The sequence below is a fragment of the Pinus tabuliformis genome, chromosome 4_2 (genome assembly GCF_031772625.1).
Source record: "Pinus tabuliformis cultivar Carrire ecotype Pingquan chromosome 4_2, CPIR1, whole genome shotgun sequence".
NCBI lineage: Eukaryota > Viridiplantae > Streptophyta > Pinopsida > Pinales > Pinaceae > Pinus > Pinus tabuliformis.
Genome location: NC_142304.1, coordinates 30,665,849 through 30,681,862, shown reverse-complemented (window position 1 = coordinate 30,681,862; position 16,014 = coordinate 30,665,849). Strand labels below are relative to the sequence as shown.

General features: G+C 37.2%; 1 protein-coding gene across 1 annotated transcript; it reads right to left on the bottom strand.

Annotated features, from left to right (window-relative positions):
* Positions 1 to 9,929: 9,929 nt before the first annotated feature.
* LOC149168187 (phytosulfokine receptor 1-like) lies at positions 9,930 to 14,108 on the bottom strand. Its single transcript, XM_089428156.1, has one exon. The coding sequence runs from the start codon at positions 13,273 to 13,275 to the stop codon at positions 10,015 to 10,017; it is 3,261 nt and encodes a 1,086-aa protein (XP_089284282.1). The 5' UTR covers positions 13,276 to 14,108; the 3' UTR covers positions 9,930 to 10,014.
* Between the last annotated feature and the right edge of the window lie 1,906 nt (positions 14,109 to 16,014).

Below are 16,014 nucleotides of genomic sequence, written 5' to 3'. Positions count from 1 at the left end.
GGAGTCTTGAGCATAGTTCCTTGTCTTGTGTCAAGCTCGTTAAAAATGAAACAAGGGTAGGTTAAGTAGGTAGATTATAGAGCGTAGTCATGAGCATAGTTCCTTGTCTTGTGTCAAGCTCATTAAAAAATGAAACAAGGATTTTAGAGCATAGTTCCTTGTCTTGTGTCAAGCTCGTTAAAAAAAGAAACAAGGAGTCATGAGCATAGTTCCTTGTCTTGTGTCAAGCTCGTTAAAAAATGAATCAAGGTTTTTAGAGTAAAGTTTTTTGTTAGGTAGATTGTAGAGAGTAGTTATGAGCATAGTTCCTTATCTTGTGTCAAGCTCGTTTAAAAAATGAAACAAGGGTTTTGAGGATAGTTCTTTTCCTGTGTCAACCTCACTAAAAAATGAAACAACTCCCACGAGTCTTTCCAAGATTTCGAAAGTAAACCTTCATTTCATCCACCTGGTTGAATGCAATGAAGCTTGGGGGGCATGTACCTTGATTTGCGTCATTATGCTGGGGGCATGCGAACTTATAACAAGCATAGTTTTTCGTTTCAAGCTTGCATAAACATGAAACTGAATCCGAGCATAGTTCTTTTCCTGTGTCAAGCTCGTTAAAAAATGAAACAAATCCTCCTCTACTTGAGTCGAGAGTTTGATTAGATCTCATAAATGTTAAGTTGTATATTTAGGTTAGTTATTTCAGTGTTTTGCATAATTTTCTTACAGTTTTAGGTCGAGTCTTTCAAATGATCTCGTTCATGAACCTTCATTCCATCCTGCTTGTACTTAGTTGAATGAAATGAAGCTGGGGGGCATGCGCTCTAGCAGTTACGCTTAGGGGGCATCAAGCACAGTTTTCTCTCTGTTTCAAGCTTGTGTAAAAATGAAACTACTTTGAAGCATAGTTTTTTGCTGTTTCAAGCTTTTGTAAAAATGAAACCTATCTCGAGTCAATTTCAGTTATTTTCAAGACTCATTAAACTCATGAAAATACCGAGATTATTTTGCTATCTTTCATTCTCGTAAAACAAATGAAAATGCCGAGTTCTTTCCGTCTTTTCCTGCTCATAAGTTAAATTGAAAGTCAACCATATGAGTACATTTTTTATCATTTTTTCGAACTCATTAAAACTTACGAAAAAATGAAAACCATGAGTACATTTTTATCATTTTTTCGACTCGTTAAAACTTACGAAAAAGTGAAACCTTAGAGTCATCTTTTAAGCCCTTTTCTGACTCCTAAAACATGAAAAGATTGCCGAGCGTTTCTTTTACACTCGTTAAAACGGAATTAAAAGACGATCCTCTTATAGCCCTTTTCTGACCGTAAAAACATGAAAAGATTGCCGGATTTTTGTCGTTTCAAATTCAATATTGGAAATAAAATGACGTGTCCTTGATCGCTTTTTACTTTTCAGGTCAAAGACACTAATCATGAAAGTACTCCTTGGTCGTAAAGATCAAGCGGTTCTCTCAAGTATTATTTTATACTTTTTCGGGCTTGGGAGACACAAATTTACGAAAAAGTTCAACCCTGGAGTCTTCTTAAGTTTTTTCAGACTCTCTAAAATTGAAAAATGCCGAGTTTCTCCTATACTGGACTCGTTAAAATTTCACAATAAAGGACCTGTTTGATTACAAACAGGAACAGAACACTCCTTCTTAGGGTTTGAATCTAAACTAAGTTGGACTCATCCGAAGGATGAGCTTATAATCAAGCATATGTTATCCTCCTCAAGCTTGTAAAAAATAAAGAGGTACTTGCCAGAAATGGTGGGGAAAAAGAGAGAAAAATGAGCCTATTTGTTATCCTTTGTCTCAGAAGAAACCTTATCACCACTCTTGAACACGACACTTTTCATTCACCTGGGTTGGGAAATCCTTTGTCTAACAGTTGATCAAACCACATTGAAAATCTTCAACCGGTTCCGGGTATTAACTTTGGGTCAATTGTCACCAAGCCATCTGTTGTGTCGTTATGTGTTCAAGAGGTCACTGCAAATAAACCATTCATCTGCAAAATACCCGTCATCCATCTCGACCATCCCTGAGTCAGTCCTTACAACTACATTTCTTCAACTTGATCTATGATTTCGTGTTGTGGGCTTGCCTACAACGGGTCGCTTTCTATCGACATCAGCACATTATCTAGAAAGATGACCTAGAAATCATCAGTACCTTGAAATCTACATGCATCAATGGCAGGTTTCTCGCCTTTGACGACGGTTTACATCATTGACTTTCGATCGAAGGATTCCGTGAAATGTTCGACATCAACTCATTCATTCACATCTCATGGATTGTACTGGGTACTTTGAGAACCATTGACATCACTGGTGGTCTCTCTCACACTTGTTAACAGTTTACATCATCGACTGGTAATCAAGTGGTTTCTACCATGTTCGACATCAACTCATTTATTCGCATGGTTAGAATCGTACCATTTCGGGAAGTAGAAATGAAGACCCTGGATCTAGTTTCCACCATCCAGGCTGCGAGGAGTTTTGTATTCATTGTACAGTAGACTAATCATAAACAGATGGTTGCGTCCATACTGTGTCTACATGAGTATATGATTATGATGTACTGCGAAATCATTCCTGTATCAGAGCAGTAGTTAGTTTGTTAGTTAAAGTTTTCAATTTGAGTATGGGAATGCCTACCTCAGCGATGATATGATCTTATATATGTATTTTGTGTTGAATATTTGCAGGTTTCGACTGGGGTCTCCACAAGATAATCCTTGAAATGATAAAGTACTTCACCCTTCCTAGATGATATGAAACCCTAATCTACTACAAGCTTCGCACTTTAGGGGGCAATCTGTTACACTAAAATTTGTCACCATGACTATCTACAGCCAGTATGGCTCTATCAACTGTCATACTATCCTCCTTGGCAAGTCTCATACCTCTGCTCCTCATGTCAAACTCCAAGAAAGAGAGAAAGTCCTTAAAAAGTCAATTAACTCTGGCTACGCAGTTTCTCTTAGCCTTACCTACGTGTACGCACCTCAAGTTCACAATACCCGCGTACTTGTACGCTCTGTCTGTAAAGGGGTGGGTGCGTACTCCTGTAAAGGTCAAAAGGCGCAAGTTTCACTTCAAAAAAGTTACTTGTGGTCATTTCTAGAGCATTCTAGAAGTTTGTTTGACGTGTATTGAGCGACTCCAGATGGTTCATGTATCCCTATGAAAGAGGAACTTATCCCATCAAGAGGGGAGCTATCCCATTCAAAGAGGGGCTTATCCCATTGATGGTGGACCTGATTAACTTCCTCTAAAGCACTATAAATACAGGCATTGGGCCAGAGGGAGGGGAGGTTGAAAGCTGAACATTCCTAAGGGTAGATGCTGCTGGAATTAGGACTCCCTTATAGAGCTTGAAAGGAGAGATTCCCATCCTTTCTTAGCTTCATTTGGAAGTGGGTGAGCTGATCAAAGTAAAGGAGAACTCTTGCTGGACCCTGGGAGGGACCTGCACAACACCAAGGCACAGGTTGTAATGGTTTCTTTTGTTTCCACTTAATACAATTAAGCTCATTTTTCTCAACAGATTGTTATACATGATTTGTTTCATATACTCCTTGGTCTGTATGATGAATATGTTTTATTTTATAAGTTATTCAGGTGCTATGTAATCTTTTGTTTGTTAGTGAATGCAGGTTTCGAAGAGAAGGAGGAGCTCATCCGGATCGGCGAGGCTGGACTACTACAAAGCTTTGGACTAAAGGTATGTTATAAACACCTGATTACTTGTATTCTAAATGCATATTTAGAGAAAGGTAGTGTTTAATTGTCTTGTTTGTCACTAGAAAGCCTTAGCTTCTAGGGAGGTCAGTTTTGTCCGCAAAATTGACTCTTTCCGCATGACAAGGTGGAAACCACTTTGTGAACCCCCCCTTCGTTAACCGTCAAGAGTGCAAGGGGTCCCACAATTAAGTTATAACTGTTGATCTAGGTGGAGATGATCATGGGCGTCAAAAAAAGCTCAAGGTTTAGTCCCTTCAGTGAAAACGCTTTATTTACATAAAATAATCATTTGAACAGTCTTTTTTGGGCCAATAAATATTTAAAAGTGGTATTTAGACTTGCTTGATTTTTACAAAGTGAAGGAAGAAATTTTAACTTAATTTTTTTAAATTATACACTTAAAAGAAATCAAATGCATAGGTGAAAATAAGTTACAATAGATAGGATGCCAGTCATTCCTCATTATTCATGAAAAAGGGGCTAGCCATGTGATTATGATGAATAAGACTCTAGAAGAGTTTATATTGTAACTCTGGTTAAGAGTTGAGGTAGTCAAAATTAACCACCACTAGGCTATCGGGCTATGTTATCACTGGGCCACCAGGTGGAAAAGGGGTTCCATTTCTTTTTAAGGGAATTTGTTCCATAGCTGAGAAAAAATAACCAAGAGGGATAGGATGTAGAGCACACACAAAGGATTTGTGCACTGTAGTAGCTCATGAGACGAAACCATACTTCTTTCTACTCGCAACCATATTTCCATTCAAAGAAAGAGAGCAGAGCAACCTCACCTTCCAATTGGGTTTTTCTCCCAAAAGGGTTTCCCAGGTCATACCTTTTGTCAAATGTGTGTGTGAGATTTTATTTCAATGTTCTCTAATTTCTTCATAATTTTTAATTTGCATGCATGCACCATTAATAATATTCTACAAATCCAAAAATCTAAAAAGAAATCAAAATTTCAATAATGTAGAATTTCATATTTTAAATATAATTTTATCAAATCTATTGTGATGAATTGTCCAATGGAATATCCACAACAATTTACAGATCAATAATGAGAGGAAATATCAATTTCTTTGGTTAGGCTTAAGAAATTGTTTCATATGAAGATGTATACTCATAAAGCAAATTTCCCTCTAGCAATTGGAATCCATTAACATAAAAAGATAGAGTTCCTATCCATGGGAAAATTTATTCAAATATTTGATTATCTAGATTTATTTAGAACTAAGAAAAACCCCTAAGGTCATTATTCCACCATGCATGGGCCTCATATCATGGTAGAACTCTACTCCTGCTTGAAATTTCTGGGAGATTCTTATCAAATTTGTCACTAGAAAGAGTTTCCATTTTCTATTGGAGTATCTTACACCTTTTTCTATAGATTGCAGAAAATGATCTTGCTAATTGAGTCTTTTGTAAAACATTAATTGATACATCACAAGGGGAAACGCATCAAGCTCATCTACAATTAATATTGGAAAGGATTAGAGTGTTATGGACATAGGAGTAATGGTCTCTAATGATTGAGTTGGTTGGGTACAAAAAAAATGGTTTTCCTTGTGGTTTTGGGAATGCAATATAACGTTGGCTTGTGAGTCTACAAGTTTTAAAGGTTGGATTCCCATAGTGATGATGGATGGTCAACATTCCTCTTGTTATTCTTACCCTTTTTCATGATTTATAGGGACCTATTACTAGTCTTATATTGATTACTATTGTGAATTCCTCATTGGCAATTACATCCTCATTTTGGTTAAATTTAGATTCTTCCCTTCTTGAATATATTAACTTCGTTTTTAGCCAAGGAATAGGCTCTTGAAGATATGGAGCTTTGAATTCACTTTATGAGTAGTATACAAATGGTTCTTGTTGCATCAACTAAATAGGGAATCATACATTTTATAAATTTCCTTTTTGTTATGACCTAGACATTTATGTAACTATAACAAGGCTTTCATGGTTTATCTTGCAAAGCAAAATCTTGGGTGTTTCATGAGAATGACCTTTGTCTTTCCTAGCACCTATGTTAGGTTGAATAATTTGAGCTAGTTCATAGTCTATCACGTGATGATGTTTAAAACGAGGCAACATAATAGGAGGATTGAAGATAGTTCATGTCTATACTAAAATTCAAAGGCTTCTATGATTAGGTAATTTCTTTGTGACCAACATAATAATAATGGTGTTGCTTTAGTACCTCATGACATAAGAATGACTGACGGACATTATCAATTCCCATAAGCGACTTGTCTAAATAATATATTTTACATCCATGGGTGGTTTTAGACCACTTATGTACAAAGTCATTTTTTTATTATTTACCTTAATTTCACCTCAGTGAGATGAGGGATTTAGTTATGTGCCATTTGGCTTGGTTACATTGAAAAAAATCATAAAGATATTGACTAATCACACACAATAGTAGATTCACCCTTCAAAGAACATAGAGAATTAACTTAGGGCTTCACTTGAAGAAAAAATTTAAAAAATATTCTAGGAAGCAATACATTCATTCAATTAAGTGCATGTTGCTCAAAAATAATATCTACACATTCATATCCATCAACCTGTTGTTGAGAATATGCACTTAAACTAACCTTCCAAAATTCAAAACATTATCTTTTGAGAAGATATGCTAGTTAACGATACCTAGTGAAAAACTAAAAATAAGGTTTCATAGATTCATTTCTTAATACTTATTACTTATATATCCATATGCACCTAAATTAACTTATCAAAGGGTTGGATTTTTAGGATTGTTAGGGATACCTATTTAAGGACTCAAGATAAGGACTCATTGATCCATCGTTTAATAATCATAGATCCATTGTTTAGAATATGCATCTAACTTTATCAAAATTGAAAAGAATATCCTTCAAGGGGGTAAATTTGCAAGTAATGCCCAAGGACTAAAGATAGGGCCTTCATGCACAAGTAAAATGTCACTACCCGTACCTCATAAAGAAGCCAATTCTCCCCATAAACCATGGCCCCTTATTAATGATATTTTTTTTCCCATGTTCAAAGATGAGGCATAAGATGAGAAAGCCCCTTGGCCCAAATCCATGCTTAATATAGAGATGACCCCATTGTTAAACTTGCATATCAGAGCTTAGGAAAGGTAACGATAAAATTTCTTCTTCCTTAGACTGGGATGAATCAAAACTCATCACTAATACTAAGGTTTCAAACTCTACATAGAAGAATGGAATTGTTGGATTTTTTAATTGTGAATCCTTGATGGAAACCTTTCTTGAGATTGCCCCTCCATTGGATGGGACATAAAGATCCATAGGAAATCCTAACTAGAGTGTTTGACTCTACAAAATCCAACAATGTGAGGAAGGTAGTGGAGCCATTAGTGCTTTGAAAGGGGTTAGGGATCTACCTGAAATTAATAAATATCATTGTGAGATGGGCCACTACCAATAATGTATCAATGAGACAAACCCCTAATCTATGTGGGAAATCCCTCAAAGAATAACAAAATCCACTATAAGAAATTCAAGTTGCACAAGATGATGTGTAGCAAGGCACCAAGTCGACCTTGAGTGATCTGGAAAAATGGAAAAATTATTAAGTGGACATACTATTTCAATGGTAATTCTCTCCCAAATGTGATAAGAATTTTGTCAGAAATCATAGTTGTACTTGATTGATGGGGTATTCAACCATAGAAGTTATCCCTCAAGGATTGTGTACATTTCAAGTGACCCAAATTGCCAAAATCTAGAAAAATAAATAAATAGATCAAGGTGGAACCTTACCTTTCTAGAAGAAAAAAAATGGTATTGATAGAAATATTGAGTTTGTACACTTATTAACTTAGTCCTTGCAAAATCCCCATGTAGAACACAAAAGGGAGTGTAACAAGCAATCACATATGTGCATAATAAGCCCTTCACTAACACCTCTCAATCCATAGCTCTATCATAGCATAGCTCCTTAAGACTTGACCTATCTCCTACTAGAGTACTTCACTTATTAACAAGTTTGATCACATATTGAAGATTGTCTCATTATATTCATGAATTCAACATATATGCAAGCAAAAGACCATATGTAGGATTTTGAATATTTTTGGTAACCTAATAGAGATGGATAATTTGATCACAAGGTAAGACAATGGGGCCACAACAACCTCTTGGCATGCTCAATTCTTAAAGTAATCCACTCATGCTATAAGTATATGGTGGTGAATCTCCTTAAAAACTTTAAATGGGAGTGGATTAGAATACCCCACTTGGGATAGTTATGTCCTAGATTATGTGCCAAATAAATCTCCTATGTAAATGATGCATGCTATAACACCTAATTCTTCCATGTAACCCTCTCATTGAAGAACATTGGGCTACAAGGTCTCTTAGTGAGGGTCAATAAAAGGATTAGAAGACAAAGAGACTTAACATATTAAGTTGACCCCTCCACAAGGAATGTTAAGGAGCATGGACCATGAAAATTAATGTCAACACTTGGAAGAGATAAATTATGGTGAAAGTGATGAAGTCACTCATGCATGATGAAATGATTACACACAAGATTATGAGATCAAAGGTTTGCATTCAACTTATTTAAATAAAATAAAAACATGAAAATCTTTCATCATTTGTATGTTCTTTTTGTTACTTAATAAAAAAAGGATTTCTTTGTTTTCTAAATGTTAAAAAATTTAAAGCCTAAACCCATATTTGGTAGAAATTACTTGATTAAAACGTTAGAACTTAATTAATCATACACTACTTAAAAAAATAAAAACATATTATGAAATATAGAGAGAGAATTATATACATCATTAATTAATCATACACTACTAAAAAAATAGAAACCTATTATGAAATATAGAGAGAGAACTATATACATCATTAAAAGATTTCTAGTGACCTCACTATGATGATCATAAACAAATGTTGAGCAATAGATTATTTTCATTTGTGTGAATGGTACATGTATAGATTATTTTCACTTGTGTGAATTGTATAGATTAAAGTGGTAAGAAAAAAATCCAAAATGGAAGTTCTACACTTACATATTTTTATTGTAGTTTAAAAAAATAGAAATTATATACATCATTAAAAGATTTCTAGTGACCTCACTATGATGAGCATAAACAAATGTTGAGCAATAGATTATTTTCATTTGTGTGAAGGGTAAATGTTATAGATTATTTTCACTTGTGTGAATTGTATAGGTTAAAGTGGTAAGAAAAAAATTCAAAATGAAAATTCTACAATTATATAATTTTTTATGTAATTTAAAAAAATAGATAATGTGTTGATCAGTTGCAGACTAATTGATCTGAGGTTAGTCTAGGCCAGATCTGAAATTCTACTTTATGGGAGGTATTGGTAATGGAAGCCGTTTCAATTCTATAAGGGTTGATAATGCAAATTAATTAAGGGAATTAAACTATTCCAAAAAAACATCCAGGCTCTCAAAGAGAAAATTTACCCGAATTAAACTATTCCAAAAAAACATCCGGTCTCTCACAGAAAACCGATTGAGAAAATTTACCCTTCACGGGAATTAAACTATTCCAAAAAGACATCCGGTCTCTCACAGAAAACCGATTTATAAGCAAATTTGCCTCCATCCATTATAAGCAAATTTTCCTCCATTCATCCCGATCGGAGCAATTGCAGTAAGGAAGGAATTCAATACTGCTGTGTAAAGGCAGGGGAGGGAAGTGAAGGGATGGGAGGGCCGACACTTCATATCCAACCCAATTCCTCATTCACTGAGGCATTCTCGCCAATTACTCTTCATGCGATCTTCATTCGACGTTTCAGCGGTGCCACGATTGGTTTCAGTATGGTCCAATCGCTTCCATTAACAAGCGTTCTTGTTTCAAACACCTCTGGAGATTCGAGACTTCTCATCAATACCAGCAAGGAACCAAGCCTACTAATATAAGGGTTACCTTAGTTTTAGTAAACTACAAAGGGTTGGCAGTTTTTGAACTGGTGATTGTTTGAAATAATATATGACTATGTCTGTGTTGTGGGAGGATATTCCCCCATCCCTTTACAAAAAACTAAAAATTTGATTGTTTGAAATAATATATGTGTATGTCTGTGTTGTGGGAGGATATTCCCCACCCCTGTACAAAAAATAAAAATTTGGAAAAGCATTCGGTGCAAGGAAGTCTTTGCAAAACAGCAAGCCTCTATGAGGCAATCTATATTTCTTAGTAAAAGAGTATTTTTTTCATATTCAGTGTAATTGAGGAAGGATACAAGCTTAAGAAAACTGAAAACTTTACATATCATTAACCTTTTACAGGACAAACTCCCTTCATTGGTTGGACATCATCTGCTACAATTTCAAGCCATGCAACTACTTCTTGAATTGTGGGTCTTTTAAATTGGTTTTGATTAGTACACATGCAAGCAACATCAAGTACCTGCAACATTTGATCCTCATAACCTTTTCCCCGGATCAAAAGATCAAAGACCTCCTCCTGCTTACCTTCGGACCTCATTTGCTGCACCCATGTCACCAAATCACTGCTTATCATTGACTTGGAGACTTCAACTGGCCGCCTTCTAGTGAGCAGCTCCAAAATAACAACCCCCAAACTGTAGACATCACCTCTGAGAGTAGCTACCCATGCTTGTCCATACTCAGGGGGAATGTATCCCAGAGTGCCTACTAATTCTGTGGTCACATGTGTGTCAAATGGCAAAATCAACCTTGAAAGGCCAAAATCTCCAACATAAGCTTCAAATTGCTCATCTAAGAGAATGTTACTAGACTTAATATCTCGATGTACAATGTGAGGATCACATACCCTATGCAAATATGCCAACCCCCTGCTTGCTCCTTGAGCTATTCTTAGTCGAGTAGGCCAATCCAACATTGGACTTCCATCATGCCTTTCATGCAACCAATAATCCAAACTCCCATTTTCCATGTAAGAGTAAATAAGCAACCTGCAATTGCCAATTCTGCAATACCCTTGCAAGGATACAAGATTCTTATGTTGAGCTCTTGACAAAGCTTCCACTTCTGCCGTGAATTCACGCTCCATCTGACCACAATCTCCTGTTAATCTTTTGATAGCTACTTTTGTACCATTCCCCAAGGTGGCTTTGTATACCAATCCAAATCCTCCACATCCAATGATGTTGGCCTGATCAAAATTATTTGTGGCTTTCAGGATATCAGCCACAGTCAGGTCCTTGATATCATGATTTTGGAATAGAAGCACCAAGGAAGATCCTAAAGCATCAGAGATTCTATGAGACATGCTGCACTGTATCTCATTTACCTCTGCCTCAGTTTTAATGGGTCTTCTTGATAGGCTCCACAGCAATGCACCTAGCAAAAGAGCAATACCAACTCCAACACTCACTGCTATACCTAAGATGGCATTCCTGTTCAATCTCCGAGTCTTGACTTCGAAACCCATGTAATCATAACCTGGCTTTAAAATACTGGCATTGCAGGGAGAAAGAGGCTGTCCATATAGACCAGGGTTGCCTTCAAAACTAGATTTTGGAAAGGTATCGAACTGCTTTCCTGCAGGAATAAGTCCTTCCAAATGGTTATTGGATACATTGAATTTTGACAAAAACGTGAGTTCCTGAAGAGATGTGGGTATTCTTCCAGTCAAACTATTGTCTGAGAGATCTAAACTCTCCAAGTTTGTCAAATGAGAGAGTTCATCTGGTATGTTCCCTGTTAAACTGTTGCTCCTTAATTCCAAAATATGAAGCATTTTCATGCACCCAAATTCTGGCCATATGCTTCCACTGAGTTTATTGTTGCTTAAGTATATAGCAGGAGGAAACTTGGACAGCTGATTGTACTGCAGTCCAGATGCATTTTCATTGTGCTTAACAATTAGTGGCAATTCAAAGGAAGTTTGATCCATATCTGTGTTATTTTTCTTAGATATTAGGCTAGGCAGCTTTGTGATTTCCAGAGGAATCAATCCAGAGAAGGAATTGTTTGCAATATCCAAGTAAAAAAGAGACTGGAAACTGCCAATCCAAGGTGGAATGCTTCCTGTGAGGTTATTCCAGGAAAGATCCAATACCTGCAACTTTGAACAATTATTCAACCAGCTAGGAAACTTCCCTGAAAGAGCACAATTTCCAAGGGCAAGAATCTGAAGCCCTTCAAAGCCCGTGATGTCTTGCGGAATGGACTCCTGATGGAAGTTCTTAAACAGAATCAACGTGCTGAGGTTCTTGAAGTCCTGAAACACATGAAGCGCTCTTGTAATATTTCTCAAGCTATTGATTGAGATGGAGAAAAAGGTGAGAGACTTAAGAGATGCCATGCTCTCTGGGATTTGACCTTCAAGTTTGTTTTTTGACAAGCTTAATGACTTGATCTTTATGCAGGTCGATAAAGTAGGTGGAAGCTGACCGGAGAACTGATTGGAAGCAAGATCAAGTGAAATCAAGTCAGGAAATCTTCTGAAATCAAGATGGATCTCTCCACTCAGAGAATTGTTCCTCAGGTTGATGACTTGCAATTTGTTACACTGAGATAAAGATGTTGGCAGGCCTCCACTGAACTGATTGCTATAGAGAACAAGTTGCTCCAACTTCTCAAGCTTTCCAAGCTGCATGGGAAGATTTCCTGTGAAATTGTTGCCATAGAGAGACAAAATGGTGAGATTTGACAGGTACCCAATATCAGAATTCAGAGCTCCAGAAAGCCTGTTGACGGGTGCAGAGAGCTTTATCAAAGATGATATATTATATAGATCCTTCGGAAGAATTCCCACGAGGTTGTTGAAACCCACTTCGAACTCCTCAAGTACCTTACATTCTTGCAGCCCTTCATCAAGGCGTCCCTCAAATCTATTCATCGAGAAATCAAGGATCCTGATTGAGCTCAAATTCCTGCAAATAACTGTTGGAATTGGACCAGTGAAGGAATTGTTACTAACATTAAGGGCAATCAGATTTGAAAGAAAGCCGAGGAGGGGAAGCCTATCTGAAAAGGAATTGCTTGAAACGTTGATGGATTGGATTGACTGAAGTCCCTTTGGAGTGGGCAATGGGCCAGAGAAGTTGTTGAAGCTCAGATCTAGCACTTGAAGATTTTGCAGAGAGAATAACTCATTGGGAACAGCCCCATCTAAATCATTGTATGAAAAATTGAGCTCCATGAGTTGATCCAAGGAACCCAAAGAGCTTGAAAGAGAACCCTTGAGCCCACTTGCTGGCAGCCATAGTTTTATCACTATGTTATCTTTGCATGTGATTCCCTCCCAATTACAGCAATTAGTATGTGGTTCCCAATTTAAAGGCTTGGAGATGGATATGTTGTTCTTGAACTCCAGTAAGGCATACATGTCCCTTTGGCTGCAGAGTGAGGCACTGCTATCAGTGTTTAATTGAGGAGACCATTGACATGAAAAGCGGAATCTCAAGAGCAATATGGTACACCATAGAAGCCTACAGACCATCCTAGAGCAATCGGCAACAAGTTTCCAATTGGGTGGCATAGGTAACATCGTTTTTATGCTATAACCTACTTGTGGTCTAATGGCGAAGTGGAGGCCACACATATGCAGCAGCCAATAACAGGGGTAGCTCTTGTTTGGATTGATGTGCCAGGATGCCTACCATTCCCCAGTACTTGATACCGTTAATGTTGCAATTGCAGTTATATGATGAATTGAAATGGAAAGGCCGACAAACGCTTCTATACAAATGTTGGGATTAAATGGGTGACAAAAAATTTCGACACAATGTTCTGGTGAAATTCCAAATGGGCAATCATCCACATGTATCTAATGGGCAGATAAACTGAAATCTCAGAAGAATTGAATGGGAATAAATCAAATATCGTATACCAGTCTAGCCTCAGTGTGCTTCAGACATTAATGGCACTTGCACCAGCATCCTCGACCAGCAGCAAAATTGTCATAACTCCCATCAGTAGCCAACACCGAAAAGGATTAGAAGATTACCGATATATCAGGAGCAGGACTAGTCTAATGAAGAATCAGTTCCAGGACATATTCTGCAGAGTATCTTCTACTATCAACAATCTGACTTCCTGAACTACCAAATGGTTGACAGAATTGATCACAAACTACAAAATGCACAAACCAAAGCCTGCAATCTTGCACCAGAACAACCCAGAAAACACTATAGGAGCTTTCAATTTACAGTTGGCAAACGAACTCTTCTTTCTTACTCCTCTATACAAATGAGTCCAGATAAGAAAGTATATTCTGCAACCATCCAATATCCCCAACCCCCACTAAGAAAATGCATATATGAAATGCATGCAGCATCATCAGATGGGGCCAGGGTAGAAACGAATGTTTGTGCTTGAATCTTATTGCAGGGCTATCTTCATCATGATTAATCTGATCTTACCTAAAATCTAATCAGGCCAGGATCGCATCAAAATCTATGGCAATCCAAGGGCCATTAATGGACCACTTCAGCACTCCCTAACACAGTAAAAAGTGAGTGCAAGTCAACACCGATAACATCATAATCACCACCTCACTTGCTTCCTGCCAGTGCCCAACAAACACAGTAAACGGATGGCAGGTAAAAGAGGAAGATCCCACTTTCTTGCGCATGCCGAGGAAGATGTGGGGCTGCTCGAATCTGCACATCACAACACAATAGAGCAGAGGGGGTGGAATTTGAAAAAACATTCCTTCATTGTTTTGACAGTTTTAACATTAGAACCATAGATTTAGGATGGATGTTTGCATTTGAGTCTAGGCCGGAGTCAGTTTGCTTATTGGTGGGAAGAAAGAATATCATATCCATATACACTCATGGATATTTGCATTTTACTTCCTAAATAATTTTTTTTTTTCTAATTAAAGTGAGTTTAAGCCGGAACCATCCCAGTGTCTAGATTTAAAATCATCTAAATATTAAACGGAAAAATAATCTACCCATCAATAAAATGCTATCACAGCAAAATTGTGCCGAAAAGATATTAGACAGAAAAATAATTTGCCCATCACTAATACGAGAATCAGTTCAATTTGGACACCTCAAAATGATAGAAATTTGTTCACACATGCTCTGTATCTCACATTTTGGCAATAATAGGACAAATTTTCCCTGTAAAATTGCCCACAACATTCCGATTCCTGACAACTGCTCATATGACCACCTGCTTACTGTGACCGTCCGTCCGCCTATCTCAGGGGTTGGTGGCTCACGGGACACCTACTCTGTGAGGCCCGGGGCAGGCAGGGGTTCCATAGTCAACTCTCATGACAGGAGACCGACACATATCACTCAAATTTGTACTGTGGGAAGGAGAGTTTCTGGCGACATTAAAGCCGGAAGCACGTCAGTTGACCGGCCAGCAAGATTACCGGCGCCGTCATTATCTGACAGGTCCCGCCTGGCGACTATCCACGTCTCATACTTACCTACCAGCTGACGTCGCAGCACAGTTTACGTCCTGGAACCTTTTTCGTCCATCCATGGCCACATTTTTCAACTCATTACTCCACCACCCCTCCTTTCATATATTCTATATTTGGTTAAATTCAACCCTCTCACCTAACTATTAATACTTTGTATATATCTTAGTTAAATTCTATGGAAATTTCGTAGCTAAAGACAAATCGGTTTATATATATATATATATATATATATCTCACAGCGTAGGGTGGGGTTAAGTAGGGTTAGCGGTTACAATGTTAAATGGAAAAAATATTTTTTTTAAATATAGCAATTGTTATTAAGATTAAGATTATGTGATATTTGGTCTAAGTTTTATTGTTGTTATCAAGATTGATGATGATGATTAATGTCTATCAACATAGTTTATTGGACCTTAAGAAAAAATGGTTAGTTAAGATTATTAAAATCTGTTATCAAGATTATGTGATGTTTGGTCAGGTTTTATGATGTTTGGTCAGGTTTTATTGTTGATCAAGATTGATGATGATTAATGTCCGCTAATATGGTTTATTGGACCTTAAGAAAGAACTGGTTAGTTAAGATTATTTAAGATTTTATTTCTGTGATCAGCAAAAACGGAAAGAAGCTTTTCAATACTGTAGTTTCCCTACTCAGCAAGTCAAAAAGGTTGGTAGTGGGGAAATGTTATGGAAATGAGAATGAATGTGAGTAAGGGTCGGGCAATCCAAGAGAAAGTGCTTTTCATTTTCGACTTTCTTAGTATCCCAAAGGAGGCATATTCTTTCGTCTCGGGGAATCTTGGGAATAGACCAATGTCTAGTTTCACTCCAGAGCTCATGAGAATTAGTTCTGATCCTTGCAATATTCATTAGCTTCTTAGAATTGGTTAATAC